Source organism: Tachyglossus aculeatus, chromosome Y3 (genome assembly GCF_015852505.1).
Source record: "Tachyglossus aculeatus isolate mTacAcu1 chromosome Y3, mTacAcu1.pri, whole genome shotgun sequence".
In the NCBI taxonomy this organism is placed as follows: Eukaryota; Metazoa; Chordata; class Mammalia; order Monotremata; family Tachyglossidae; genus Tachyglossus; species Tachyglossus aculeatus.
Window position 1 is genome coordinate 527,148 of NC_052095.1, and position 27,707 is coordinate 554,854.

The window sequence follows — 27,707 nt, forward strand, 5'->3', positions numbered from 1 at the left end:
CAAGGCTCTACATCACTTTGCCCCCTTCTACCTCACCTCCCTTCCTTCCTTATACAGCCCAGCCCGTACCCTCTGCTCCTCTGCTGCTAACCTCCTCACTGTGCCTTGTTCTCGCCTGTCCCGCCGTCGACCCCCAGCCCACGTCCTCCCCCTGGCCTGGAATGCCCTCCCTCCGCACATCCACCAAGCTAGCTCTCCTCCTCCCTTCAAAGCCCTACTGAGAGCTCACCTTCCCCAGGAGGCCTTCCCAGACTGAGCCCCCTCCTTCCTCTCCCCCTCCCTGTCTCCCCGCTCTACCTCCTTCCCCTTCCCACTGCACCTGTATATATGCTTGTACAGATTTATTACTGTTTATTTTACTTGTACATATTTACTGTTCTATTTATTTTATTTTGTTAATATATTTTGTTTTGTTTTCTGTCTCCTCCTTCTAGACTGTGAGCCCGTTGTCAGGTAGGGACCGTCTCTATATGTTGCCAACTTATACTTTCCAAGCGCTTAGTACAGTGCTCTGCACACAGTAAGCACTCAATAAATACGACTGAATGAATGAATGAATGAATTACTTGGCCTGAGAGTGGTAGGGCCAGCACAATCCTACCAGGTCTGTGGTACTGCTATAGTGCTTCTAGGATGAGTATCTGGGTGGATATGTATAAGGTAGGACTCAGCAGCAATAAAGCACCGGTATCCTGTAGGAACGAGTAATGTAGATGTGGCACACTCATCATTGCCAGCTTTCAGGGAGCCAAAGATGGACACCCACAATCTTAGATCCTCACTGGTCCCTTTTGAGTTCTAGGTTGTTGAACAGTTTAGGAAGGTTGCACATCTGACCTCTAGGCATGAGGCTAATGCCTTTGGCCCCATTAAGTGGATGCCTACAAACATGAGAACGACAAGAAAGTTTCTACCCGAATAATACCAAGTACAATTAAATTCACATTATGCTCCTCAAAAGGAATCATGAATCATGGATCGCTATAGCTAGGGCTATGGGATATATTTTTCCACAAACTTTCCTGTTAAAAAGTGGGAATGCCTAAAACGCCCGGGAAAGCAATATGAAATTCTTTTACTCAGAATATTCTATAATGTTGACTATCACTAACATATTGTTTATTTGCTATTAGTACAGTTTAAAGGATAACATCACCAGACAAACTAAATATGACTGAATGAATGAAATAAGGAGTTTCAACTTGATTTTTGAGGGTGCAGGAGGCTGCATAAATTACTATAGTTACAATGCTGACTGAGTATATGTTGTTTTATTCAACCTTCCAAAAGACTGGATCTAGTTTAGGTTGAACAAAAGCTTTCTTCTTTTTTTCACAGAGTACCTTGGAGCATGCCAAGTTCCTCTGCCCACACAACAATTCCTCATTAGGGTGGACTTCTTCAATCACTTTTAAAATTACTTTTTCTTAAAATGCTTGAAACGCTTTTTAATCCTAAAATCTTTGCTGACGGAAGAGCTAAAATTCTAGGCTTAGTGGAATCAATCAACCAATCAGAGAAGCAGCATCACCTAGTAGATAGAGCATGGGCCTGAGCAACAGAAGAATCTGGGTTCTAATCCCAGCTCTGCCACCTGTTTGTTGTGGGATCCTGGGCAAGTCACTTCACTTCTCTGGGACTCAGTAACCTCATCTGTAAAATGGAAATTAAGACTGCTTAACCCATGTGGGACAGGAACTATGATCGATCTGATTAGTTTGTATCTACCCAAGTGCTTAGTACAGTGCCTGGCCCCATAAAGAGGAAAAAAAATCAATCAATGGTACTGATGAGCTTACCTTGAGCAGAGCACTGTGCTAAGTGCTTGGGAAAATACAATAAAATTCAATACAATTAGCAGACAAGATCCTTCCCCAAGGGAGCTTATACTTTAGATGGAGAGTAGATTACACTTATGGAAAATAGTAGAGCATAAGGATGTGAACATAAGTGCTGTGCAGCTAGGATCAGTACCTAAGGGCTTACAGGATACACAGCAAAGCTGACAGCTGAAGCACAGGGGAGGATGGAGAGGGGACTAAAGGGCTTAGTCTGAGAAGGCCTCGTGGAGGAGATGTGATTTTGGGAAGGCTCTGAAGGTGGTGAGAGAACCTCTTTCCCTGCAACATGTTAAGGCTAGAAGTACCAAACTGCAGTGCTTAGTACGGTGCTCTACACACCATAAGCACTCAATACAGATGAATGACTGACAGACAACTGATAGTGTAGTTCAAGAAACTACGGATGTTCCGATCTTTGTGCATGCTACCTCGCCGAGGGTGCAGTCTGCTACTGAAAGATCTGAGGTGGATTTTGCCTATTTCTTCTGATTGGCTGAAATTCCACACTTCTTTCATATGACAAGGAGAAACTGGCCTTCACTTTTGTGTTCAGCAGGATTATGGTAGTTTAAGGAGGGAAGAGGCTGAATACAAGTTTCTTCATTTTCAACAAAAATTAGCAGAACTTACCCTTTTAATATAATAATAATGATGATGATGGAACTTATTGAGCATTTACAGTCTCTGCCACAATCTTAAGCCCCACTTTACAGATGAGGTGACTGAAGCACAGAGAAGTGAAGCGACTTGCCTAAGTTCACACAGCAGACATGTGGAGGAGCTGGGATTGGAACCCAGATCCTTCTGACTCCCTGGCCCATTCTCCATCCATTAAGTCACACTGCTTGCTGTGCTATCTGCTTCCTGACTCTACACCAGAAGCTGGGTTTTTAGCCTGTTGTTGGGGAAGGTGATGGAAGGGGCTGGGAGGGACGAAAGTGTAGGATGGGAATTTAAGTCCCTAGGGAATTATGTAATGTTAGGTGGATTTTCTGATCCTGGACTGCATCAGCAATGTTTTGTTTTTGTTGTCTGTCTCCCCCTTCTCAATTGTGAGCCACCTGTTGGGTAGGGACCGTCTCTATATGTTGCCAACTTGTACTACCCAAGCGCTTAGTACAGTGCTCTGCACACAGTAAGCGCTCAATAAATACGACTGACTGAATGAATGAATAATCCTGGCTCCACCACTTGTCTACCGGGAGACCATGGGCTGGTCACTTCCCTTCTCTGTGCCTCGATTTCCTCATTTGTAAAATGGGGATTAAGACTGTGAAGCCCAGGTGAGACAATCTGATTACCTTATATCGACCCCAGCACTTAAAACAGTGCTTGGCACACAGTAACATTTAACAAATACCATCATTACTATTATCTCTTGCTCAGACCATATATTCCAACTGTCACCACATCCTGATGGCTCAACCTTCACAACATCGCTTAAAATCCACTCCTTCCAAACTACTACTAGGTTGAACCAAGGACTTATCTTATTCTGTCTTATTCTATCTCCAGCCCTGATCTCTCTGCTTCTCTCTGTTCTCGCATCTCCTAATACTTTCAAGGTATCTCTATCTGGAGGTCCTCCCATCACCTCAAGCTTAGCATGTCCATAATAGAACTTACTTAAAACAAACTTATCTTCTCACCTAAACACTATACTCCCTGACTTCCTTCCTTCCACCTTCCCAGACTGAGCCCCCTTTTCCTCTCCTCCTTCCCATCCCCCCGCCCTACCTCCTTCCCCACCCCACAGCACTTGTATATATTTGTACAGACTTATTACTCTACGTATTTTACTTGTACATATTTACTATTCTATTTATTTTGTTAATAATGTGCATATTCTAGACTGTGAGCCCACTGTTGGGTAGGGACTGTCTCTATATGTTGCCAACTTGTACTTCCCAAGCGCTTAGTACAGTGCTCTGCATCATCATCATCATCATCAATCGTATTTATTGAGCACTTGCTATGTGCAGAGCACTGTACTAAGCGCTTGGGAAGTACAAATTGGCAACATATAGAGACAGTCCCTACCCAACAGTGGGCTCACAGTCTAAAAGGGGGAGACAGAGAACAAAACCAAACATACTAACAAAATAAAATAAATAGAATAGATATGCACAAATAAAATAAATAAATAAATAAATAAATAGAGTAATAAATATGTACAAACATATATACATATATACAGGTGCTGTGGGGAAGGGAAGGAGGTAAGATGGGGGGATGGAGAGGGGGCCGAGGGGGAGAGGAAAGAAGGGGCTCAGTCTGGGAAGGCCTCCTGGAGGAGGTGAGCTCTCAGCAGGGCCTTGAAGGAAGGAAGAGAGCTAGCTTGGCGGATGGGCAGAGGGAGGGCATTCCAGGCCCGGGGGATGACATGGGCCGGGGGTCGATGGAGGGACAGGCGAGAGCGAGGTACGGTGAGGAGATTAGCGGTGGAGGAGTGGAGGGTGCGGGCTGGGCAGTAGAAGGAGAGAAGGGAGGTGAGGTAGGAGGGGGCGAGGTGATGAACAGCCTTGAAGCCCAGGGTGAGGAGTTTCTGCCTGATGCGCAGATTGATTGGTAGCCACTGGAGATTTTTGAGGAGGGGAGTGATATGCCCAGAGCGTTTCTGGACAAAGATAATCCGGGTAGCAGCATGAAGTATGGATTGAAGTGGAGAGAGACACGAGGGTGGGAGATCAGAGAGAAGGCTGATGCAATAGTCCAGACGGGATAGGATGAGAGCTTGAATGAGCAGGGTAGCGGTTGGGATGGAGAGGAAAGGGCGGATTGGAAAGGGCTTACTGCACACAGTAAGCGCTCAATAAATACGATTGATTCATTGATATAGCTTTAATTCTATTTGTTCTGACAATTTTGACACCTGTCTATGTTTTGTTTTGTTGTCTGTCTCCCCGTTATAGACTGTGAGCCCACCGTTGGGTATGAATCGTCTCTATATGTTGCCGACTTGTACTTCCCAAGCACTTAGTTCAGTGCTCTGCACACACTAAGAGCTCAATAAATACAACTGAATGAATGAATGAATGAATGCTATTGACTCCTCTCTGTCATTCAATCCACATATTCAATCCATCACTAAATCCTGTCAGTTCCACCTTCACAACATAGCTAAAATCTGCCCTTTCCTCTCCATTCAAAGGGCAATCATGTAAATACAATCACTGTTCCTATCCCACCTTGATTACTGCATCAGCCTCTTTTCTGAAGTCCTGCCTTCTATCCATACATATTAACACTATCAGATCTGAGCTCCCCATAGTCACCCCTCACCCTTCTTCATCCCCAACCCAGCTCTCAACCCACTCCTCTACTTTCCCATACTTCCCAGCAGTATCTTCTGCTCCTCCCTTCTCTCAAATGCCACCCCATCCACCTGTGCTTCGGACTCCATTTCCTCGAACCTTATAAAAACTCTCACACCTCCCATCCTCCCCTCCTTAACTTCCATCGTCAACCACTCACTCTCCACTGGTTCCTTCCCCTCTGCCTTCAGGCATGCCCATGTCTCCCCCATCCTGAAAAAACTCTCTCCTGACCACACTGCCAGTTCTAGTGATCGCCTTATCTCCCTTCTACCCTTCCTTTCCAAACTCCTAGAAAGAGCCATCTACACTTGCTACTTCGAATTCCTCAACATCAACTCTCTCCTAAACCCCCTCCAATCAGGCTTCCATCCCCTAAACTCCAATGAAACTTCCCTCTCAAAGGTCACCAATGACCTCCTTCTTGCCAGATCCAATGGCTCCTACTCTATCCTAATCCTCCTCGACCTCTCAGCTGCCTTTGACACTCCCTTCTCCTCAACACATTATCAAACCTTGGCTTCATGGACTCCGTCCTCTCCTGGTTCTCCTCTTATCTCTCTGGCTGTACATTCTCAGTCTCCTTCGTGGGCTCCTCTTTCCCCTCCCATCCCCTTATTGCAGGCGTTCCTCAAGGGTCAGTTCTTGGTCCATTTCTGTTCTCCATCTATACTCCCTTGGTAAACTCATTCACTCCCATGGCTTCAACTAACATCTCTATGCAGATGACACCCAAATCTACATCTCTTCCCCTGTTTCTCCCTCCCTCCAGGCTCTTATCTCCTCCTGCTTTCAGGACATTTCCACCTGGATGTCTGCCTGCCACCTAAAGCTCAACATGCCCAAAACTGAGCTCCTCTTCTTCACTCCCAAACCCTGACCTCACCCTGACTTTCCCATCACTGTGGACAGCATCTCATCTCACAAGTCTGCAACACTAACCTCCTCACTTTGCCTCGTTCTCACCTGTTCCACCATCAACCCCTGGCCTACGTCCTACCTCTGGCCTGGAATGCCCTTCCTCCACACAAGGCCTTCCAAGACTGAGCTCCCTCTTTCCTCTTCCCTCCCTCCCCCTCCCCACCGCATCTGTATATATGTTTATACATATTTATTACTCTATTTATTTATTTTACTTGTACGTATTTATTCTATTTATTTTATTTTGTTAATATGTTTTGTTTTGTTGTCTGTCTCCCCCTTCTAGACTGTGAGTCTGCTGTTGGGTAGGGACTGTCTTTATATGTTGCCAACTTATACTTCCCAAGTGCTTAGTACAGTGCTCTGCACACAGTAAGCTCTCAATAAATACGATTGAATGAATGAATGAAACTTGGTGTCATCCTTGACTCTGCTCTCTCATTCAATCCTCACGTCCAATCCGTTACCAAAATCTCCCGGTCTCACCTTCACAACGTTGCCAAGATCCACCCTTTCCTCTCCTTCCAAACTGCTATCCTGTTGATTCAATCTCTCACCTCATCTCAATTGGATTACTGCACTGGCCTCCTTTTTGACCTCCTGTCCTCCTGTCTCTCCCTACTTCCATCTATTCACTCTGCTGCCCGGATTATTTTTGAACAGAAATGCTCTGAACATGTCACTCCTCTCCTCAAAAATCTCCAGTGGTTGCCTATCAACCTTTGCTTGAAGTAAAAACTCCTCACTTTTGGCTTCAAAGATTTCCATCACCTCATCCCCTCCCATTTCACCTTCCTCCTTTCCTTCTACAGCCCAGCCTGCACACTACCCTCCTCTGCTGCTATCCTCCTCATTGGGCCTTGTTCTCACTTTACCTATCGTCAACCCCTGGTCCACGTCCTGCTCATGGCCTGGAATGCCCTCCCTCCATACATCTGCCAAACTAGCTCTCTTCCTCCCTTCAAAGCCCTATTGAGAGGTTCACATCCTCCAGAAGGCCTTCCCAGACTGGGCCCCCCGCCTTTTCCTCGGCTCCTCCTCCCCCCACATTGCCCCCACTCCCTCCCTCTGCCCTACCCCCTTCCTGTCCCCATAGCACTTGTATATATTTGTACATATTTATTACTCTTTTTATTAATGATGTGACTATAGCTATAATTCTACTTATTCTGATGGTACTGACACCTATCTACTTGTTTTGTTTTGTTGTCTGTCTCCCCTTTCTAGACTGTGAGCCCTTTGTTGGGTAGGGACCGTCCCTATATGTTGCCAATTTGTACTTCCCAAGCGCTTAGTACAGTGCTCTGCACATGGTAAGCGCTCAATAAACACAATTGAATGAATGAATGAATACTTCACTCTGCTGCCTCTGTCATTTTCTGAAAACATGTTAAGCCCATGTTTCCCAACATATCAAGAAGCCCCAGTGGTTGCTCAACAACCTATGTACTAAACTGAAACTCCTTATCACTGGCTTTAAAGTACTGTAAACTTTATGTACTTCCAAGTATTTTACTTCACTGATTTCCTACTACAATCCAACACACTCACTTAGCCTCCTCCAATGCCAACTTACTACTGTATCTCATCTCATCTATCTTACCTGTTTACCTAACCTAAAAAATGAGGATTAAGACTGTGAACCCCATGTGGGACATAATAATTATGGAATTTGTTAAGCGCTTACTATGTGCCAGGCACTGTACTAAGTGCTTAGGTGGATACAAGCAAGTTGTGTTCGACACAGTCCCTGTCATTCATTCATTCATTCAATCATACTATTTGAGCACTTACTGTGTGCAGAGCACTGTACTAAGCACTTGGGAAGTACAAGTTGGCAACATATAGAGACAGTCCCTAACCAACAACGGGTTCACAGTCTAGACGGGGGAGACAGACAACAAAACAAAACATGTAGACAGGTGTCAAGTCATCAGAATTAACAGAAGTAAAGGTAGATGCACGTCATTAACAAAGTAAATAGAATAGTAAATATGTACAAGTAAAATAAATAGAATAATAAATCTGTACAAATATATATACAGGTGCTGTGGGGAGGGGAAGGAGGTAGGGTGGGGGGATGCAGAGGGGGAGAGGAAAGAGGGGGCTCAGTCTGGGAAGGCCTCCTGGAGGAGGTGAGCTCGCAGTAGGCTTTGAAGGGGGGAAGAGAGCTAGCTTGGCGGATGTGCAGAGGGAGGGCATTCCAGGTCGGGGGAGGACGTGGGCATGGGGTCGACAATGGGACAGGCGACAATGAAGCACAGTGATGAGTTTAGCGGCAGAAGAGCAGAGGGTGCGGGCTGGGCTGTAGAAGGAAAGAAGGGAGGTGGGGTAGGAGGGGGCAAGGTGATGGACAGCCTTGAAGCCGACTGTGAGTTTTTGCCAGATGCGTAGGTTGACTGATAGCCAGTGGAGATTTTTGAGGAGGGAAATAACATACCCAGAGCGTTTCTGCACAAAGATGATCCAGGCAGCAGCATGAAGTATAGACTGAAGTGGGGAGAGACAGGAGGATGGGAGATCAGAGAGGAGGCTGCGGGCTTGTGAGATGGGAAGGATGGTAGTGCCATCTACAGTGATGGGATAGTCAGGGAGAGGGCAGGGTTTGGGAGGGAAGATAAAAAGTTCAGACTTGGACATATTGAGTTTTAGATGGTGGGCAGATATCCAGATATGTCCTGAAGGCAGGAGGAGACATGAGTCTGAAGGAAGGGAGAGAGAGCAGGGGCAGAGATGTACATTTGGGTGTCATCAGTGTAGAGATGATAACTGAAGCCGTGGAAGTGAATTAGTTCACCGAGTGAGTGAGTGTACATAGAGAACATAAAGGGACCAAGAGCTGACCCTTGAGGAACCCCTACAGTAAGGGGATGGGAGGGGGAAGAGGAAACTGCAAAGGAGACTGAGAATGAATGGCCGGAGAGATAAAAGGAGAACCAGGAGAGGACAAAGTTTGTGAAGCCAAGGTTGGATAGCGTGTTGAGCAGAAGGGGGTGTTCCACAGTGTAGAAGGCAGCTGAGAGGTTGAAGAGGATTAGAAAAGAGTAGGAGCCATTGGATTTGGCAAGCAGGAGGTAACTGGTGACCTTTAATAGGGCAGTTTCCATGGAATGCAGGGGACGGAAGCCAGATTGGAGGGGGTCGAGGAGAGAGTAGGCATTGAGGAATTCCAGGAAGTGGGTGTAGACGACTCGTTCAAGTAGTTTGGAAAGGAATGGTAGGAGGGAGCTAGGGCAATAACAAGAATGGGAGGTGGGATCAAGGGAGGGTTTTTTTAGGATGGGGGAGACGTGGGCATGTTTGAAGGTACAGGGGAAGGAACCAGTGGAGAGTGAGTGGCTGAAGATGGAAGTTAAGGAGGAGAGAAGGGAAGGGGTGAGAGATTTCGTAAGATGAGAGGGAATGGGGTCAGAAGCATAGATGGCCAGAGTAGCACTTGAGAGGAGGGAGGAGATCTCATCTGAGGATACTGCTTGGAAGGATGGGAGAATAGCCCAGAGGGTTGAAAGTAGGGGGGTTGGAGAAGGGGGAAGAGTGGCTTTCGGGAGCTCAGACCTGATAGAGTTAATTTTACTAATGAAGTAGGAGGCCAGATCATTAGGGAAGAAGGAGGGGGAGGAACAGGGGGCCTGAGAAGGGAGTTAAATGTACGGAAGAGCTGACGGGGATGATGGGCATGGGTGTCAATACGGGAGCACAGGGCTCACAGTCTCAATCCCCATTTTACAAATGAGATAACTGAGGCACAGAAGTTAAATAATAATAATAATAATGGTGACATTTGTTAAGCAGTTACTATGTGCCAAACACAGTTCTAAGCACTGGGGTAGAGACAAGGTAATCAGTTTGTCCCACGTGGGGCTCATAGTCTTAATCCCCATTTTACAGATGAGGGAACTGTGGCACAGAGAAGTTAAGTGACTTGCCCAAAGTCACAAAGGTGACAAGTGGTGGAGTCAGGATTAGAACCCAACGACCTCTGACTCCCAAGCCCATGGTCTTTCCACTAAGGCACACTGCTTCTCTATCCAATGACCTTCTAACTCCCAGGTCTGTGCTCTTTCCACTATGCTATGTTGCTTTTCCAATGGACTGTATCTAAGGTTTTATATATCGTAGTGCTCACATTCATTGCCTGGCACATAGTAAGCACTTAAGAAATGCCATTAAATAAAAAAAGAGAAAGAAAAAGGATAAAAATCCAAGTGCAAGGATGTTGCAGAAAGGAGACAGAGTAGGAAAATGAGGGCTCATTTGGGGAAGGCCTTTCGGAAGATATACATAATTTTAATAAGGCTTGGAAGATGGGGAGAATGATCAGCCACCAGATATGATAGGGGAGGGGGTTCCAGGCTAAAGCAGGACATGGGCAAAGGGTTGGTGGCAAAATCAACAAAAGATCAAGGTACTGTTAGTAGACTGAAGTTAGGGGACTGAAGCTGTACTAGGAAATCCGCACTGGAACTCCTTGTTGGAAGGGAATGTTTTCCACTTCTGTTATACTGAACTCTCCGGAAGTGCTTAGTACATAGCTCTTTGCACATCGTAAACACTCAATAAATACAACTGACTGACTGAGGGCCTTAAGCTAGCACTTTAAAGTGACCATTGGACCTTTGATATTCACTCTACAGCAACCCTAAAGCATTTTTGTACCTATTTTTAAAGTACACATAGTACATTACCTATTTATTCATATTTGCATCCCTACCTAGACTAGAAACTCATGTGGGCAAGGAAAAAATCTGCTAATCCTGTTGCACTGTGCTCCCCCAAGGGCTTGGTACAGTGCTCTGGACACAATAAGCACTCAATAAGCAATAAACACTACTCACTGATGGTTAGGAGTTTCTGTTTGATGCAGAGGAGGATGGACAACCACTGGAAATTCTTGAGGTGGGGTGAAAAATTTTTATAGAAAAATGATCCTGACAACAAAATGAAGTATGAACTGGACTGGGAGGCACGGAAGCTGATGCAGTAACCTAAGCATGATAAGTCCTTGGATCAATGTAACAGTTCAAATGGAGAAAAAAGGGCAAATTTTACCGATTTTGCAAAGTTAGAACCAAGAGAATTGGTGACTGACTGATTGATGAGAGATGAATGTTGTACAATAACAAGGTTATGGGTTTGAGAGAGAGGTAGGAAGACAGATCTCTCTACAGTGATGGGAAGGTCAGCTGAGGACCATGCTTAAGTGGGAAGATGAGGAGTTCTCTTTTAGAGATGTTAAGTTTGAGGTGTCAGTAGGGCATTCATTCATTCGTATTTATTGAGAGCTTACTGCATGCAGAACACTGTATTAAGCACTTGGGAAGTACAAGTTGACAACATATAGAGACGGTCCCTACTCAACAGCGGGCTCAGTCTAGAAGGGAGAGACAGACAACAAAACAAAACATATTAACAAAATAAAATAACAATAGTAAATATGTACAAGTAAAATAAATAGAGTAATAAATCTGTACAAACTTATATACAGGTGCTGTGGGGAGGGGAAGGGGGTAGGGTTATGGGGATTGGAAGGGGGAGAAGAATGGGGGTCTCCATCTGGGAAGGCCTCCTGGAGGAGGTGAGCTCCTGGAGTAGGGTTTTGAAGGGAGGAAGAGAGCTAGCTTGGCGGATGTGCAGAGGGAGGGCATTCCAGGTCGGGGGAGGACGGGGGCAGGGGGTCAATGGTGGGACAGGCGAGAACAAGGCACAGTAAAGAGGTTAGCAGTAGAAGAGCAGAGGGTGTGGGCTGGGCTGTAGAAGGAAAGAAGGGAGGGGAGGTAGGAGGAGGTGAGGTGACGGAGAACCTTGAAGTCGAGAGTGAGAAGTTTGTGCCTGATGCGTAGGTTGATTGGTAGCCACTGGAGATTTTTGAGGAGGGGAGTAACATGCCCAGAGCATTTCTGAACAAAGATGATCCGGGCAGCAGCATGAAGTATAGATTGAAGTGGGGAGAGACACAAGGATGGGAGATCAGAGAGGAGGCTGATGCAGTAATCCAGTCGGGACAGGATGAGAGATTGAACCAGTAGGCTAGCGGTTTGGATGGAGAGGAAAGGGTGGATCTTGGCGATGTTGGCATCTAAATAGAAAGGTACTTAGGCAAGAGGAAATATGAGACTACAGAGGAGAGATCATGGCTGAAGATGTAGATTTCAGAATCATTTGCAGAGATGGTAGTTGAAGCCAAGGGACAAAATGACTTCTCCAAATGAATGGTGTTAATGGAGAATAGAAAGGGAACCAGAACTGAGTCTTGAGTGCCTAACACAGGGGAAGAGGAAAGAAGGAGCTTGAGGAAAAGACTGAGAATGAGTGGCCAGGAAGACAGGAAGAGAACCAGGAACAGACAGTGTCAGTCATGTCAAGGCTGTATGTCTCCAGGAGAGAAGAAGGTGGTTCACAGTGTGGAAGGAAGTTTGAAAGGTCGAGGAAGATTAGGATGAAAGAGAGGTCACAGGATTTGTCGAGGTCAAAGGTCACAGGATAGTTTCCCATGAAGTGTGATTTTCATGCATTTTCAAAAAAAAATTTGTGAATAAAAGCTCACATGCTATCAAAATTTACTGAATCAAAAGCTTTTTGTGAAGTCTAAGTTCATGTACAGGACTCAGTCCTTCTCTCTGTACACCCAGACAATGGGTATATCTTTGACCTCCATAGGAGTATATACAAAGTACATTCTCTTTGTACATCCAGACAATGGATATATCTTTGAACTCCTGTGGCTGTACTTCCCTTTCAATAATTCATTCATTTATTCGTATTTATTGAGCACTTACTGTGTGAAAAACACTGCACTAAGCACTTGGGAGAGTACAATATAACAATAAACAGACACATTCCCTGGCCACAACTAACTGGTGGATCTTTTCAATTTGCAGCTTGTTCTTATGAGAATTCTGATGGAAATGACTGAAGGAACCTGCTCTATATTCAAGACTGCCTGTCACTGGATAACTGAGAAATCTACTGATATGCTCAGTGTCCTTGACCAATAAATACTACAGTATGATCAGTCAGTAGTTGTGCCCCTTCGAGAAGCAGCATGGTATAGTGGACAGAGCAAGGGCCTGGGAGTCAGGAGGTCATGGATTCTAATCCCAGCTCCACCATTGGTCTGCTATGACCATAGCAAGTCACTTTACTTCTCTGTGTCTCAGTTACCTCATCCATAAAATGGGGATTGAGAGCCCCATGTGGGACAGGTACCGGGTCCAACTCCATTTGCTTGTATCCACCCCAGTGCTTAGTACAGTGCCTGGCACATAGTAAGAGCTTACTAAATATCATTATTATTATCATCAGTAATAATAATCATTTAGGATTAGATAAATATAACTGATCTTCAGTCCATACATTGCAAGGCCTTTGGAAAATGTCTTACTGTTCTCACAGTTGGTTACCTCTTGTAGCTTCTAAATTTCTACCATGCATCGTTCCTCCTTCATCTGGAGCTGCTCTAGAGTTGCTCCAGTTGGGTTTATGCTAGTGCCTGGATTTAAAAAGTTCAGTTATTGACCCAAGTTTGATATAGAGTAACAGGGTCTGTCTCCAGGAGTGGCTTTATTTAACATTATCACCAAACATATATTCATGTTTTCTTTTGGAAGAGTTAAAAATACCTGCACATGTTGACTATGGCACCCTGAATACTACCTATGCAGTTTCAAGGAAAAAACAACTGTTTTGATTTTCATTAACTCACCACGATTAGGAAACTTATGTAACAAAAAAATATTTTATTTTGTAAAAGTCCTTAGGGCTTCTTCTGTTTTTTTCCCCAGGTTCTAACTGCTGTGAAAACCAGTGTAGTGAGTTACTTAAAATGCCAAATAGTTATAAATTCACAGCAAATAAAAAAAATACAATCACAGTTAACTATTTTGATTCTAAAATATCAGTTTAAGAAATTTTACATAGGATGCTGGCTTATAGTATGCTGAATTTCTATGTGAACACAAAAGACTAAATAAAATTATTACTTTTTAGACTACAATTGAAAATTTTCTGTAAAGAATCAGGATCAAACGAGTTTAACTGCAGGATGAGCACCATGTATTAATCAATCAATCAATCAATCGTATTTATTGAGCGCTTACTGTGTGCAGAGCACTGTACTAAGCGCTTGGGAAGTACAAGTTGGCAACATATAGAAACAGTCCCTACCCAACAGTGGGCTCACAGTCTAGAAGGGGGAGACAGAGAACAAAACCAAACATATAACAAAATAAAATAAATAGAATAGATATGTACAAGTAAAATAAATAAATAAATACAGTAATAAATATGTACAAACATATATACATATATACAGGTGCTGTGGGGAAGGGAAGGAGGTAAGATGGGGGGATGGAGAGGGGGACTATGGGGAGGGGAAGGAAGGGGCTCAGTCTGGGAAGGCCTCCTGGAGGAGGTGAGCTCTCAGTAGGGCCTTGAAGGGAGGAAGAGAGCTAGCTTGGCGGATGGGCAAAGGGAGGGCATTCCAGGCCCGGGGGATGACACGGGCCGGGGGTCGATGGCGGGACAGGCAAGAACGAAGCACGATGAGGAGATTGGCGGCAGAGGAGTGGATGGTGCACGGTGGGCTGTAGAAGGAGAGAAGGGAGGTGAGGTAGGAGGGGGCGAGGTGATGGAGAGCCTTGAAGCCCAGGGTGAGGAGTTTCTGCCTGATGCACAGATTGATTGGTAGCCACTGGAGATTTTTGAGGAGGGGAGTAACATGCCCAGAGCGTTTCTGGACAAAGACAATCCAGGCAGCAGCATGAAGTATGGATTGAAGTGGGGAGAGACACGAGGATGGGAGATCAGAGAGAAGGTTGATGCAGTAGTCCAGACGGGACAGGATGACAGCTTGAACGAGCAGGGTAGCGGTTTGGATGGAGAGGAAAGGCAGATCTTGGCAATGTTGCGGAGCTGAGACCGGCAGGTTTTGGTGACGGCTTGGATGTGAGGCGTGAATGAGAAAGCGGAGTCGAGGATGACACCAAGGTTGCAGGCTTGTGAGACGGGAAGGATGGTAGTGCCGTCAACAGAGATGGGAAAGTCAGGGAGAGGGCAGGGCTTGGGAGGGAAGACAAGGAGTTCAGGAGTTCAGGAGTTGAGTTTTAGGTGGTGGGCAGACATCCAGAGCAATTAAGCAATTAAAGACAGCTAATTATTTGCTACTACTTGTTTACTAAGATTAACAAAATACAATATCTACATAGCACTGAAAAACTAATTATGGGAGATTTTTACCACTGTCAGAAGAATCCTCTTTCTTAGACCGCATCTTTCTCTTCCTTCCACGTTTACCCTTCTTGGTTTCTCCTCCATTTGCTCCTTCTACATCATCTGGACCAGTACAATTATCTGCATGTCTAGCCATGGTGTTCTAACCAGAGGAAGAGAAACATATTTTAGCTGCAATAAATTGAGTCTTTGGAAGTTACATACATATGTCAAAGGATCACTTTGATGGTGGATGATCCATAATTGCTGCATTTGCCTTAAAGCTGAGAAGGATTTCCCCCTTGGATAGTGAGCCGCTTGAAATCCTCTTTCCACACTGCAGGGAGGTGAGTTCTTATCCCTTTCAGAATTAGTTACGACTTACTGAAAGAGGTGAAAGATCGGACTGCAGTTATTAAAGTAATGGAGAAAAATGGTTGCATGATTGGCAAAATCCTAGCCAGAGTCTTTCTAACAACCAAACACTTCTGGAGTCACAGTGTAAGTTTCCGATCAGATAATGGGACAGGGAAATTATTTTTATTGCTTAACAGACTTAGAAGAGATGAAGAGACCATTATCAGGACCTCTTCACAGTTTTCACAGACTTTACTGGAGCATAATAATAACAATAATAACTGCGGTATTTGGTAAACATTTCCTATATGCCAGGCATTGCACTAAGCGCTGGAGCCCGTTGGGTAGAGACCGTCTCTATATGTTGCCGACCTGTACTTCCCAAGTACGTAGTACAGTGCTCTGCACACAGTAAGTGCTCAATAAATATGATTGAATGAATGAATGAATGAATGAAGTAGATACAAGCAAATTGGGTTGAAATGGAAGACTAGAGAAGTGAATAGATGGAGGTCACACATCCATAGATGGAGCAGGCAGGTGGTGGAGAAAGGATTATAATTCAGGTCCTCTGACTCCCGGGCCCAGGCTCTTTCAACTAGGCCACACTGCTTCTCATCATCATCATCATCATCAATCATATTTATTGAGCGCTTACTATGTGCAGAGCACTGTACTAAGCGCTTGGGAAGTACAAATTGGCAACATAGAGACAGTCCCTACCCAACAGTGGGCTCACAGTCTAAAAGGGGGAGACAGAGAACAAAACCAAACATACTAACAAAATAAAATAAATAGAATAGATATGTACAAATAAAATAAATAAATAAATAGAGTAAAAAAAAAATATGTACAATGTGAGACCAATAGTAGATCTGGAATGTGGAAATTACTAGGCAAACCTGTTTGATTTATAGTAAAACAGGGATGAAGATTGGGCTTGGTTCTATTCAATCTAGGTTCTGCTATCTGCTATATATCTGCTGCGTGTCCTTGTGCAAGTCACTTAGTTCTTTTGTGCCTCAGGTTTCTTATCTATAAAATGGAGGATACAATATTTGTTCTCCCTTTTCCTTATACTGGGAATATTGTGAAGGACAGGGACTGTACCCAATCTGATTATTCTTTATCTACTTCAGTGTTTACTATGGTGTTTTGTACATAGTAAATGCTAACAAATACTATATGACATCATAATTATAATTACTATTCTAAATAAATAGTTTAGAAGTTACAACCAGATGCCCAGAGGAAGGTGATTGCAGAAGAAGAGATCAAAGGAGCTAAACTTCTACAAAGTACTTTATACAGAAATCTGTTGCTGGCCTACACTGGACAAAATCTTCACTGAAGTGGAAAAACCACCACCATATCTGGCACTAAAATTTTGTTCTATTGCAGAAGCCTCCTTACAAAGACTCAGGAACACATTCAACTTCTCATTTTTTCAATAGTTTGTACACTTTACATTTAACCAAGCTAAGCTAGCTCTCTTCCTCCCTTCAAAGTCCTACTGAGAGCTCACCTCCTCCAAGAGGCCTTCCCAGACTGAGCCTCCTTTTTCTCCTCCTCCCCATCCCCCCTGCCCTACCTCCTTCCCCTTCCCACAGCACCTGTATGCATGTTTGTACATTTATTACTCTACTTATGCTACTTGTACATATTTACTATTCTATTTATTTTGTTAATGATGTGCATCTAGCTTTACTTCTATTTATTCTGACGACTTGACACCTGTCCACATGTTTTGTTTTGTTGTCTGTCTCCCCCTTCTGACTGTTGTTGGGTAGGGACCATCTCTAAATGTTGCCAACTTGTACTCCCTAAGCACTAAGTACAGTGCTCTACACACAGTAAGCACTCAATAAATACGACAATGAATGAGTGAACCATAACTATGCAATGATGATGATGATGGATGGTGGAGCTTCCTGTCAAGAATAACCACAGTATTTGTTAAGCATTTACCATGTTCATTAATTCCTTCATTCAATCATATTTACTGAGTGCTTACTGTGCAGAGCACTGTACTAAGTGCTTGCAAAGTACAATTCAGCAACAATGGGCTCATAGTCTGGAAGGGGGGAATCAATCAATCAATCAATCAATTGTATTTATTGAGCGCTTACTGTGTGCAGAGCACTGTACTAAGCGCTTGGGAAGTACAAGTTGGCAACATATAGAGACAGTCCCTACCCAACAGTGGGCTCACAGTCTAAAAGGGGGAGACAGAGAACAAAACCAAACATACTAACAAAATAAAAGAAATAGAATAGATGTGTACAAGCAAAATAAATAAATAAATAAATAGAGTAATAAATATGTACAAACATATATACATATGTACAGGTGCTGTGGGGAAGGGAAGGAGGTAAGATGGGGGGATGGAGAGGGGGACGAGGGCGAATCGAAGCACTGTAAAAATAATAATAATAGTAATAATAATGTCATTTGTTAAGCGCTTACTATGTGCCAAGCACTGTTCTAAGTGCTGGGGGGATACAAGCTAATCAGGTTGTCCCACATGGGGCTCACAGTCTGATCCCCATTTTACATATGAGACAACACAGGCACAGAGAAGTTGAGTGACTTGCTCAAAGTCACACAGCTGACATGTGGTGGAGTTGGGATTAGAACCCATGACCTCTGACTCCCAAGCCTGTGCTCTTTCCACTGAGCCACCCTGCTTCTCCCATCAGCATACTAAGCACTTAGTACATACTAACTTCCTGTCCCACATGCCACTCTAAGTATGAGGGAACTGAGACACAGACAAGTGACTTGTCTAAGTTCACAGAAGTGGCAAGTGGCAGAGCTGGAATTAGAATTTAGGTACCTTTATTCCCAGGCCTGTGTTCGTTTCACTTGGCCATACTGACTCTACAGTGAAGGACAATTTTCCATTCAAACTGCTACCACTTTAATACAAACATGTATCCTAGCCTGCCTTGACTACTGCATCAGCTTCCTTACTTGCCCTTGGCTATGAAGCTCTCAAGCACCTTGCTCGCTTCTTCCTACCTCTTATATTTTCTATTGCAACTCAGCCCACCCACTTAACTCCTCTAACGCCAACCTACTCACTGTACTTTGTATCTCACGACCAACCTCTCACCCATGTTCTGCCTCTGGCCTGGAATTCTCTCCCCTTTCATATCTGACATTTTCCCCACTTTCAAAGCTTTAAGAATACATCTCCCCTAAAAGGCCTTCCTTGACTAAGCCCTTATTTACGTTCTTCCACTCCCTTCTGCACTGCCCCTGTAACACCACTACTACCAAACAGCCAATCAACCATGAGATTTTTCGAGCTTTTAGTGTGTGCTGAGTACTGCACTAAGCATTTGAGAAGCAGCGTGGCTCAGTGGAAAGAGCACAGACTTTGGAGTTGGGAGGTTCAAATCCTGGCTCCGACACTTGTCAGCTGTGTGACTTCGGGCAAGTCACTTAACTTCTCTGGGCCAAAGTTGCCTCATCTGTAAAATGGGGATGAAGACTGTGAGGCCCCCATGGGACAACCTGATTACCCTGTATCCCCCCAGTGCATAGAACAGTGCTTTGCACATAGTAAGCACTTAATAAATGCCATTATTATTATTATTATTGACAGTACAAGCTTACACTCTAGTGGGGGAGGTAGATATTTCTATCAATGTCTGTCTCTATAAATGAAATGGCTCTCTAAGTGAGATCTCCTGCCTCCTCTCAAAATCCACCCTCTCCTTCGCCCTTGATCCCATTTCTTCACACCTAATAAAAATTTCTGCCCTCTCCCTTCTGCCTTCCCTAACAGCCATCTTCAACTGTTCGCTCTCCCATGGTTTTGTCCCCACTGCTTTAAGCATGTCCATTACAATGATGGAATTTGTTAAGTGCTTACTATGTGCAAAGCACTGTTCTAAGCACTGAGGAGGTTACAAAGTGATCAGGTTTTCCCACGGGGGCCTCACAGTATTCATCCCCATTTTTACAGATGAGGTAACTGAGGCACAGAGAAGATAAGTGACTTGCCCAAAGTCACACAGCTGACAGTTGGTGGGGATTTGAACTCATGACCCGTGACTCCAAAGCCCGTGCTATTTCCATGTCTCCCCCATCCTAAAAAAAACCCTCCCTTGATCTAATGGCTCCATCCAGTTACCACCCCATCTCTCTCCAAACTCCTTGAGCAAGCTTTCTAGCCTGCTGTCTCAAATTCCTCTCCTCCAATTCTCACCTTTACTCCCTCCAATCTAGCTTCTGTCCCCTTCACTGCAGAAAAACTGCCCTTTCAAAGGACACTAATGATCTGCTTCTTGTCAAATCCATTGGCTTCTTCTCCATCCTAATCCTTCTCACCTCTCAGCTGCCTTTAACAGTGTTGACTGTCCCATTCTTCTTGAAACATTAACCAATATTGGCTTGACTGACACTGACCTCTCCTAGTTCTCCTCTAATCTCTCTGGCCATTCATTCTCAGTCTCCTTTGTGGGCTCTCCATCCACCATACCTCCTTCCCCTCCCCAAACACCTGTATATATGTTTGTACAGATTTATTACTCTATTTCACTTGTACACATTTACTATTCTATTTATTTTGTTAATAATTAATCAATCAATCATATTTATTGAGTGCTTACTGTGTGCAGAGCACTGTACTAAGCGCTTGGTAAGTACAATTGGCAACATATAAAGATGGTCCCTAACCAACAGTGAGCTCACAGTCTTTACTTCTATTTATTCTGATGACTTGACATCCATCCACATGTTTTGTTTTGTTGTCTGTTTCCCCCTTCTAGACTGTGAGCCCGTTGTTGGGTAGGGACTGTCTCTATGTGTTGCCAATTTGTACTTTCCATGTGCTTAGTACAGTGCTCTGCACACAGTAAGCACTCAATAAATACGACTGACTGACTGACTGACTGAATGAATGAATGCCACTGTGGCAGTGCCTTGAGGTTCAGTTCTGGGACCGCTTCTATTCTCCATTTGACTCATCTGGATAACTTATTCAACTCTTCGAGGATGATACCCAGATCTACATCTGACCTCTCTTCCTCTCTCCAGTGTTGCATCTCCTCCTGCCTTCAAGACATCTCTTCTTGGATGTCCTTCTATCACCTCAAACTTAACATGGCTAAAACAGAACTCCTTATCTGTGCATCCAAACCCTGTCTTCTCAATAATTTTCCTATCACTGTAGACTGCATCACTATCCTTCACATTATCCTCGACTCCTCTCACTCATTCAATCCACATATTCAATACATCACTAAGTCCTGTTGGTCCCACCTTCACTACATCACTAACATCCGCTCTTTCCTTTCCATCCACAACGCTACCATATTAATATGATCACTCATCTTATCCTGACTGGATTACTGCATCAACCTCCTTGCTGAAAACACTTTGTCTCTCTCCACTTCAATCCATAGGTCACTCTTCTGCCTGTATCATTTTCAACAAAAACATTCAGGACATGACACCCCATTACTCAAAATACTCCAGTGGTTGCTAATCCATCTCCACATCAAAAAAAAAACTCTTTCTCATTGGCTTTAAGGCAGTCAATCACCTTGCTCCCCTTCTACTTCACCTCACTACTTTCCTACTACAACCCAGCCCATACAATTTGCTCCTCTGACTTCTCAATGGGCCTCGATCTCACCTATCTCACCACAGATTATTCACCCACCTCCTGCTCTGGCCTGCAGCACACGCCCCCCTCAAATTCGACAGACAATGACTCTCTCCACCTTCAAAGTCTTTTTCAGGTCACATCTCCTCCAAGAAACCTTCCCTAACTAAGCTTGCCTTTCCTCTTCTCCAACTCCCTCCTGCATCACCCCAACTTTTTCCCTTTGTTCATTCCCACTCCCAGCCCCACAGCACTTATGTACATACCTGTAATTTTTTTTATTTAGTTTAATATCTCTCTCCCTTCCATAAGATTGTAAACTCATTGTGGGCCGGTAATCTGTCTATTGTTGTTTTGTACTCTCCCAAGCACTTAGTACAGTGCTCTACAAACAGTAAGCACTTAACAAATGTTTGAATGAACGAATGAATGAATAACTTAAAGCTATTACAAGTGCTTTGGTGTTGAGAGAGGGTTAATCCCAAATCCAAATGCATAGGTGGCAGTGTGGGGGGGAGGGTATTGGGGGGAGAATCAGGAAAAAACAGGAAAGGCTTTTTGGAACAGATTTAACCTTGGTACCCTTCTGTTCTCTTTCTACACCCACTCCCTTGGTGATCTTTCGCTCCCAAAGCTTCAACTACCATCTCTACACTGATGACACCCACATCTAAATCTCCACTTCAGCTCTCTCTCCCTCTCTCCAGGCTCGTGTCTCCTCCTGCCTTTAGGACATCTCCATCTGGATGTCTGCCCACCATCTAAAACTTAATATGTCCAAGACTGAGCTCCTCATCTTCCCTTCCAAACCCTGGCCTCTACCTGACTTTCCCATCACTGTAGATGGCACTACCATCCTTCCTGTCTCACAAGCCCACAACCTTGGTGTCATCTTAGACTCCACTCTCTTTCACCCACCACAACCAATCCATCACGAAAATCTGCCAGACTCACTTCTACACATCGCCAAGATCTGCCCTTTCCTCTCCATCCAAACCACTACCTTGCTGGTTCAGTCTCTCATCCTATCTGACTGGATTACTGCATCAACCTCCTCTTTGATCTCCCTTCCTTCTGTCTATCCCCGCTTCAGTCTATACTTCACTCTGTTGCCTGGATTATCTTTGTACGGAAATGTCCTGGGCATGTCACTTCCCTCCTCAAAAATTGCTTGCCTGTCAGCCTACGAATCAAGCAAAAACTCCTCACTCTCAGCTTCAAGGCTCTCCACCACCTCACCCCCTTCTACCCACCTCCCTTCTCTCCTTCTACAGCCCAGCCCGCACCTTCCGCTCCTCTGCCACTAACCTCCTCACTGTACCTCGTTCTCGCCTGTCCAGCCATTGACCCCTGGCCCACGTCCTTGGAATATGTCGGTTGCATGAGAGAGATGAGTCAAGGATAATACCTCGATAATAGCCTTTTTTAAACAATTGTATTTGTTAGGCACTTACTATGTGCCGGGCATGTACTAAGCACTGGGGTACATACATGCTAATCAGGTTAGAAAAAGTCCATGTCCAACAGTTTTAATCTTCATTTCACAGATGAGGTATTTGAGGCACAGAGAAGCTAAGTGACTTGCCCGAGGTCACAAAGCAGACAGGTGGCGGAGCCAGGATAAGAACCTTCTGATTAGGTCCTTCTGATTTCCAGGCCCATGCTCTATACTGTAGGCCAAACTGGTACCCAAAGACAAGGAGGATGATGGTGCTGTCTACAGTGATAGGAATGATGTTAGGGATGACATGGTTTGGGAGGGAAAATAAGGAGTTCTGTTTTGGACTTGTTTAATTTGAGACGTTAGGAGGACCTTCAGGAAAAAAATGTTCTAAAGGCAGGAGGAAAAGCGAGACTGCAGAAGGATCAGGACTGGAGAAGTAAATTTGGGAATTACCACATAAAGATGGTATTTGAAGCCATGGGACAGAATGAGTTCTCCAGGGGAGTGGGTAAAAACAGAGAAAAGAAGAGGGCCCAGAACTAAGCCTTGATAAATCCCTACTGTTGGAGGGTGGGAGGCAGAGGAGGAGCCTATGAAAGAGACTGAGAAGGAGTACCCAGAGAGACAGAATGGGAACCAGGATATGACAGTGTCACTGAAGCTAAGGTCAGATGATTCTTCAAAAAGGGAAATACCTCAATCTAGAAGGCAGGATTAGGATGGAGTAAAGGCTAATAGATTTGGCAAGAGGAAGGTCACTGGTGACTTTAGAGAGAGCATTTCCTTGGAGTGAAGGTGGAAACCAGACTGAAGGGGGTCAAGGGGAAAATTGGAGGAGATAAAATAGGGACAGTGGGTAGACAACTCTCTCAAGGCATTTGGAGAAAAATGACTGGAGGGAGATGAGGTGAAACTGTAGGGCGAAGTGGGGCACAGGAAGAGCTTTTTAGGACATCCATTCACTCATTTCATTGTATTTATTGAATGCTTTCTGTGTGCAAAGCACTGTACTAAGCACTTGGAAAGTACAATACAGCAATAAAGAGACAATCCCTGCCCACAATGGGCTTATAATCTAGAGTGGGGGAGACAGGCACCAAAGCAAGTACAAAGGCATCAATATAAACAAATAGAATTATTGATACAAACTTATGTACATAAGTGCTGTGGGGCAGGGAGAGGGGTGAAGAGCAAAGGGAGCGAGTCGAGGTGATGCGGAAGGGAAGGGGAGCTGAGGAGATAAGGCTGGAGATGTAGATTTGGGTATCATGGAGGTTGTAGTTGAAGCCGTGGGCGCAATTGAGTTCTCCAAGGGAGTAAGCATAGATGTTTGAAGGTAGTAGAGAGGAAAAAGATGGCCATCAAGGAGGGAAAAGGAGAGGGGGAGAGTGCTTTAAAAAGGTTTGATGGCATGGTGTCGGAAGCACAGGTAGAGGGAGTAGGTCTTGAGAGGAGCTGAGGGATTCCCTCTTGAAGCACTGCTGGGATAAGCAAAAAGGTCAAAGAAACAAGGGGGTCGAGTTCAGTGGAGAAGACAGTGTTGTGGACATTTGATACCCGATAGCGGATACTGATTTTACAGGAATAACTAACAATAATAATAATGATGGCATCTCTTAAGCGCTTACTATGTGCAAAGCACCATTCTAAGTGCTGGGGAGAATTCAAGGTGATCAGGTTGTCCCACGTGGGGCTTACAGTCTTAATCCCCATTTTACAGATGAGGTAACAGACATGGAGAAGTTAAATGACTTGTACAAAATCACACAGCTGACAAGCGGTATAGCCAGGATATGAATACATGACCTCAGACACCCAAGCCCGTGCTTCTTCCACGGAGCCATGCTGCTTCCCCAAGTAGTGTCCGGAATTACTACAGATATTCTACCATTAAGTTGGTAGCTCTGTCAGAAGAGCAGCATGAAATGAGGTTACTCATTAAAGTAAGCTCTAACTAGAATGACAGGAGTCCAGTCCCAGTTATTCGGCTGGATATTCACAGGACTTCTGAAAACTGCCTTGCCGAAATAATAATACTGTTTCCCTAGAAACCTATGGAAAAGTATAATCATATGATGCCTGGTGAGAGTCATTCATTCATTCATTCTTTCATTCAATCGTATTTATTGAGCGCTTACTGTGTGTAGAGCACTGTACTAAGCGCTTGGGAAGTACAATTTTGCAACATATAGAGACAGTCCCTAGCCAACAGCGGGCTCACAGTCTAGAAGGGGGAGACAGAGACAACAAAACAAAACATATAAACCAAATAAAATAAACAGAATAAACATGTACAAGTAAAATAAATAAATAAATAGAGTAATAAATACGTTCAAACATATATACATATATACAGGTGCTGTGGGGAGGGTAAGGAGGTAAGGCGGGGGATGGGGAGGGGGAGTAGGGTGAAAGGAAGGAGGGGGCTCAGTCTGGGAAGGCCTCCTGGAGGAGGTGACCTCTCAGTAGGGCTTTGAAGGGAGAAAGAGAGCTAGCTTGGCGTATGAGCAAAGGGAGGGCATTCCAGGCCAGGGGGAGGACACAGGCCCGGGGGTCGACGGCGGGACAGGTGAGAACGAGGCACAGTGAAGAGACTGGCGGCAGAAGAGTGGAAGGTGTGGGCTGGGCAGTAGAAGGAGAGAAGGGAGGTGTGGTAGGAGGGGGCGAGGTGATGGAGAGCCTTGAAGCCAAGGGTGAGGAGTTTTTGCCAGATGTGTAGGTTGATTGGTAGCCACTGGAGATTTTTGAGGAGGGGAGTAACATGCTCAGAGCATTTCTGCACGAAGACGAACTGGGCAGTGGCGTGAAGTATGGATTGAAGTGGGGAGAGACAGGAGGATGGGAGATCAGAGAGGAGGATGATGCAGTAATCCAGTTGGGATAGGATGAGAGATTGAACCAGTAGGGTAGTGGTTGGGATGGAGAGAAAAGAGCAGATCTTGGTGACGTTGCGAAGATGAGACTGGCAGGATTTGGTGACGGATTGGATGTGAGGGGTGAACGAGAGAATGGAGTCGAGGATGACACCAAGGTTGCTGGCTTGTGAGACAGGAAGGATGGCAGTGCCATCAACAGTGATGGGAAATTCAGGGAGAGGGCAGGGTTTGGGATGGAAGATAAGGAGTTCAGTCTTGGACATGTTGAGTTTTAGATGACGGGCAGACATCCAGATGGAGATGTCCTGAAGGCAGGAGGAGATACGAGCCTGGAGGAAGGGAGAGAGAGCAGGGGCAGAGATGTAGATCTGGGTGTAATCAGTGTAGAGATAATAGTTGAAGCTGTGGGAGCGAATGAGTTCACCAAGTGTAGATAGAGAACAGAAGGGGACCTAGAACTGACCCATGAGGAACCCCCACAGTAAGGGGATGGGAGGGCAAGGAGGAGCCCACAAAAGAGACTGAGAATGAACGGCTGGAGAGATAAGAGGAGAACCAGGAGAGGACAGAGTCTGTGAAGCCAAGGTTGGATGGCGTGTTGAGGAGATGGGGGTGGTCCACAGTGTCAAAGGCATTTGAGAGGTTGAGAAGGATTAGGATAGCATAGGAGCTGTAGGATTTGGCAAGCAGTAGGTCATTGGTGACCTGTGAGAGGGCAGTTTCCGTGGAATGTACGGGATGGAAGGCAGATTGGAGGGGGTCGAGGAGAGAGTTGGCGTTGAGAAACTCGAGGCGGTGTGTGTAGATGACTCGTTCATGGAGTTTGGAAAGGAATGGTAGGATTGAGATAAGGCGATAACTAGAAGGTGAGGTGGGGTCAAGAGAGGGTTTTTTTAGGATGGGAGAGACGTGGGCATGTTTGAAGGCAGAGGGGAAGGAGCCAGTGGAGAGTGAACGGTTGAAGATTGAAGTTAAGGAGGGGAGAAGGGAAGGAGCGAGAGATTTCATGAGATGAGAGGGAATGGGGTCAGAAGCACAGGTGGCCGGAGTAGCACTTGAGAGGAGGGAGGAGATCTCATCTGAGGATACTGCTGGGAAGGATGGGAGAGTAATGGAGAGGGTTGAGAGCCGGGGGGGCAGGGGGTTGGAGAAGGCGGGGAAGTGACTTTGGGGAGCTCAGACCTGATGGATTTTATTTTATTAATGAAGTAGGAGGCCAGATCGTTGGGGTGAGGTAAGGAGGAGGGGGAGGAACAGGGGTCCTGCGAAGAGAGTTAAATGTACGGAGTCAAGTGAAAGGGAAGAGATGGAAGCATGGAAGCAGTGTGGTTTAGTGGAAAGAGCACAGGATTGGGAGTCAGGTCATGGGTTCTAACCTTGATCCTGCCACTATTCAGCTGTGTGACCTTGGGCAAGTCACTTAACTTCTCTGTGCCTTAGTTACCTCATCTATAAAATAGGGATTAAGACTGTGAAGCCTCACTGGGGACAACCTGATTACCCTGTATCTACCCCAGTGCTTAGAATAGTGCTTGGCACAGAGTAATCGCTTATCAAATAACCATCATTATTATCATTTTATTATTACTGCCTGAAATTCCCAAGGTTTAAAAACCTTTGCCTACTTCAATATCAGTAATCGAAAAAGCTGGTAGTGTCTTTCTTGAGCAGCTGCTACTGCTACTTTCATCCTAATCCTAATCTCTCATCTTAACCCAACTGGATTACAGCATCAGCATCCTTTCTGACCTCCCAATCTCCTGCCTTTCCCCACTTCAGTCCATACTTCACTCCGCTGCCCGGATTACCTTTCCACGAAATGTTCAAGGAATGTCACTCCATCTCCTCGAAAACCTCCAGTAGTTGCCTATCAGTCTCCATATTCATTCACACATTCATTCATTCAATCGTATTTATTGAGTGCTTACTGTGTGCTGAGCACTGTTCTAAGCACTTGGAAAGTACAAGTTGGCAACATATAGAGACGGTCCCTACACAACAACGGGCTCAAAGTCTAGAAGGGGGAGACAGACAATAAAACAAAACGTGGTCAGCTGTCAAGTCATCAGAATAAATAGAAGTAAAGCTAGATGCACATCATTAACAAAATAAATAGAATAGTAAATATGT

General features: G+C 44.8%; 1 protein-coding gene across 6 annotated transcripts in view; it reads right to left on the reverse strand.

Annotated features, from left to right (window-relative positions):
* LOC119946736 (transcriptional repressor CTCF-like) overlaps positions 1 to 27,707 on the reverse strand; it is a 99,514-nt gene that overhangs the window by 31,863 nt on the left and 39,944 nt on the right. For all 6 annotated transcript variants that reach the window (XM_038768169.1, XM_038768164.1, XM_038768168.1 and 3 more), the window contains one exon: positions 15,311 to 15,446. In XM_038768169.1, the coding sequence (XP_038624097.1) occupies positions 15,311 to 15,446 (136 nt within the window). The remainder of the gene's footprint in view (positions 1 to 15,310; positions 15,447 to 27,707) is intronic.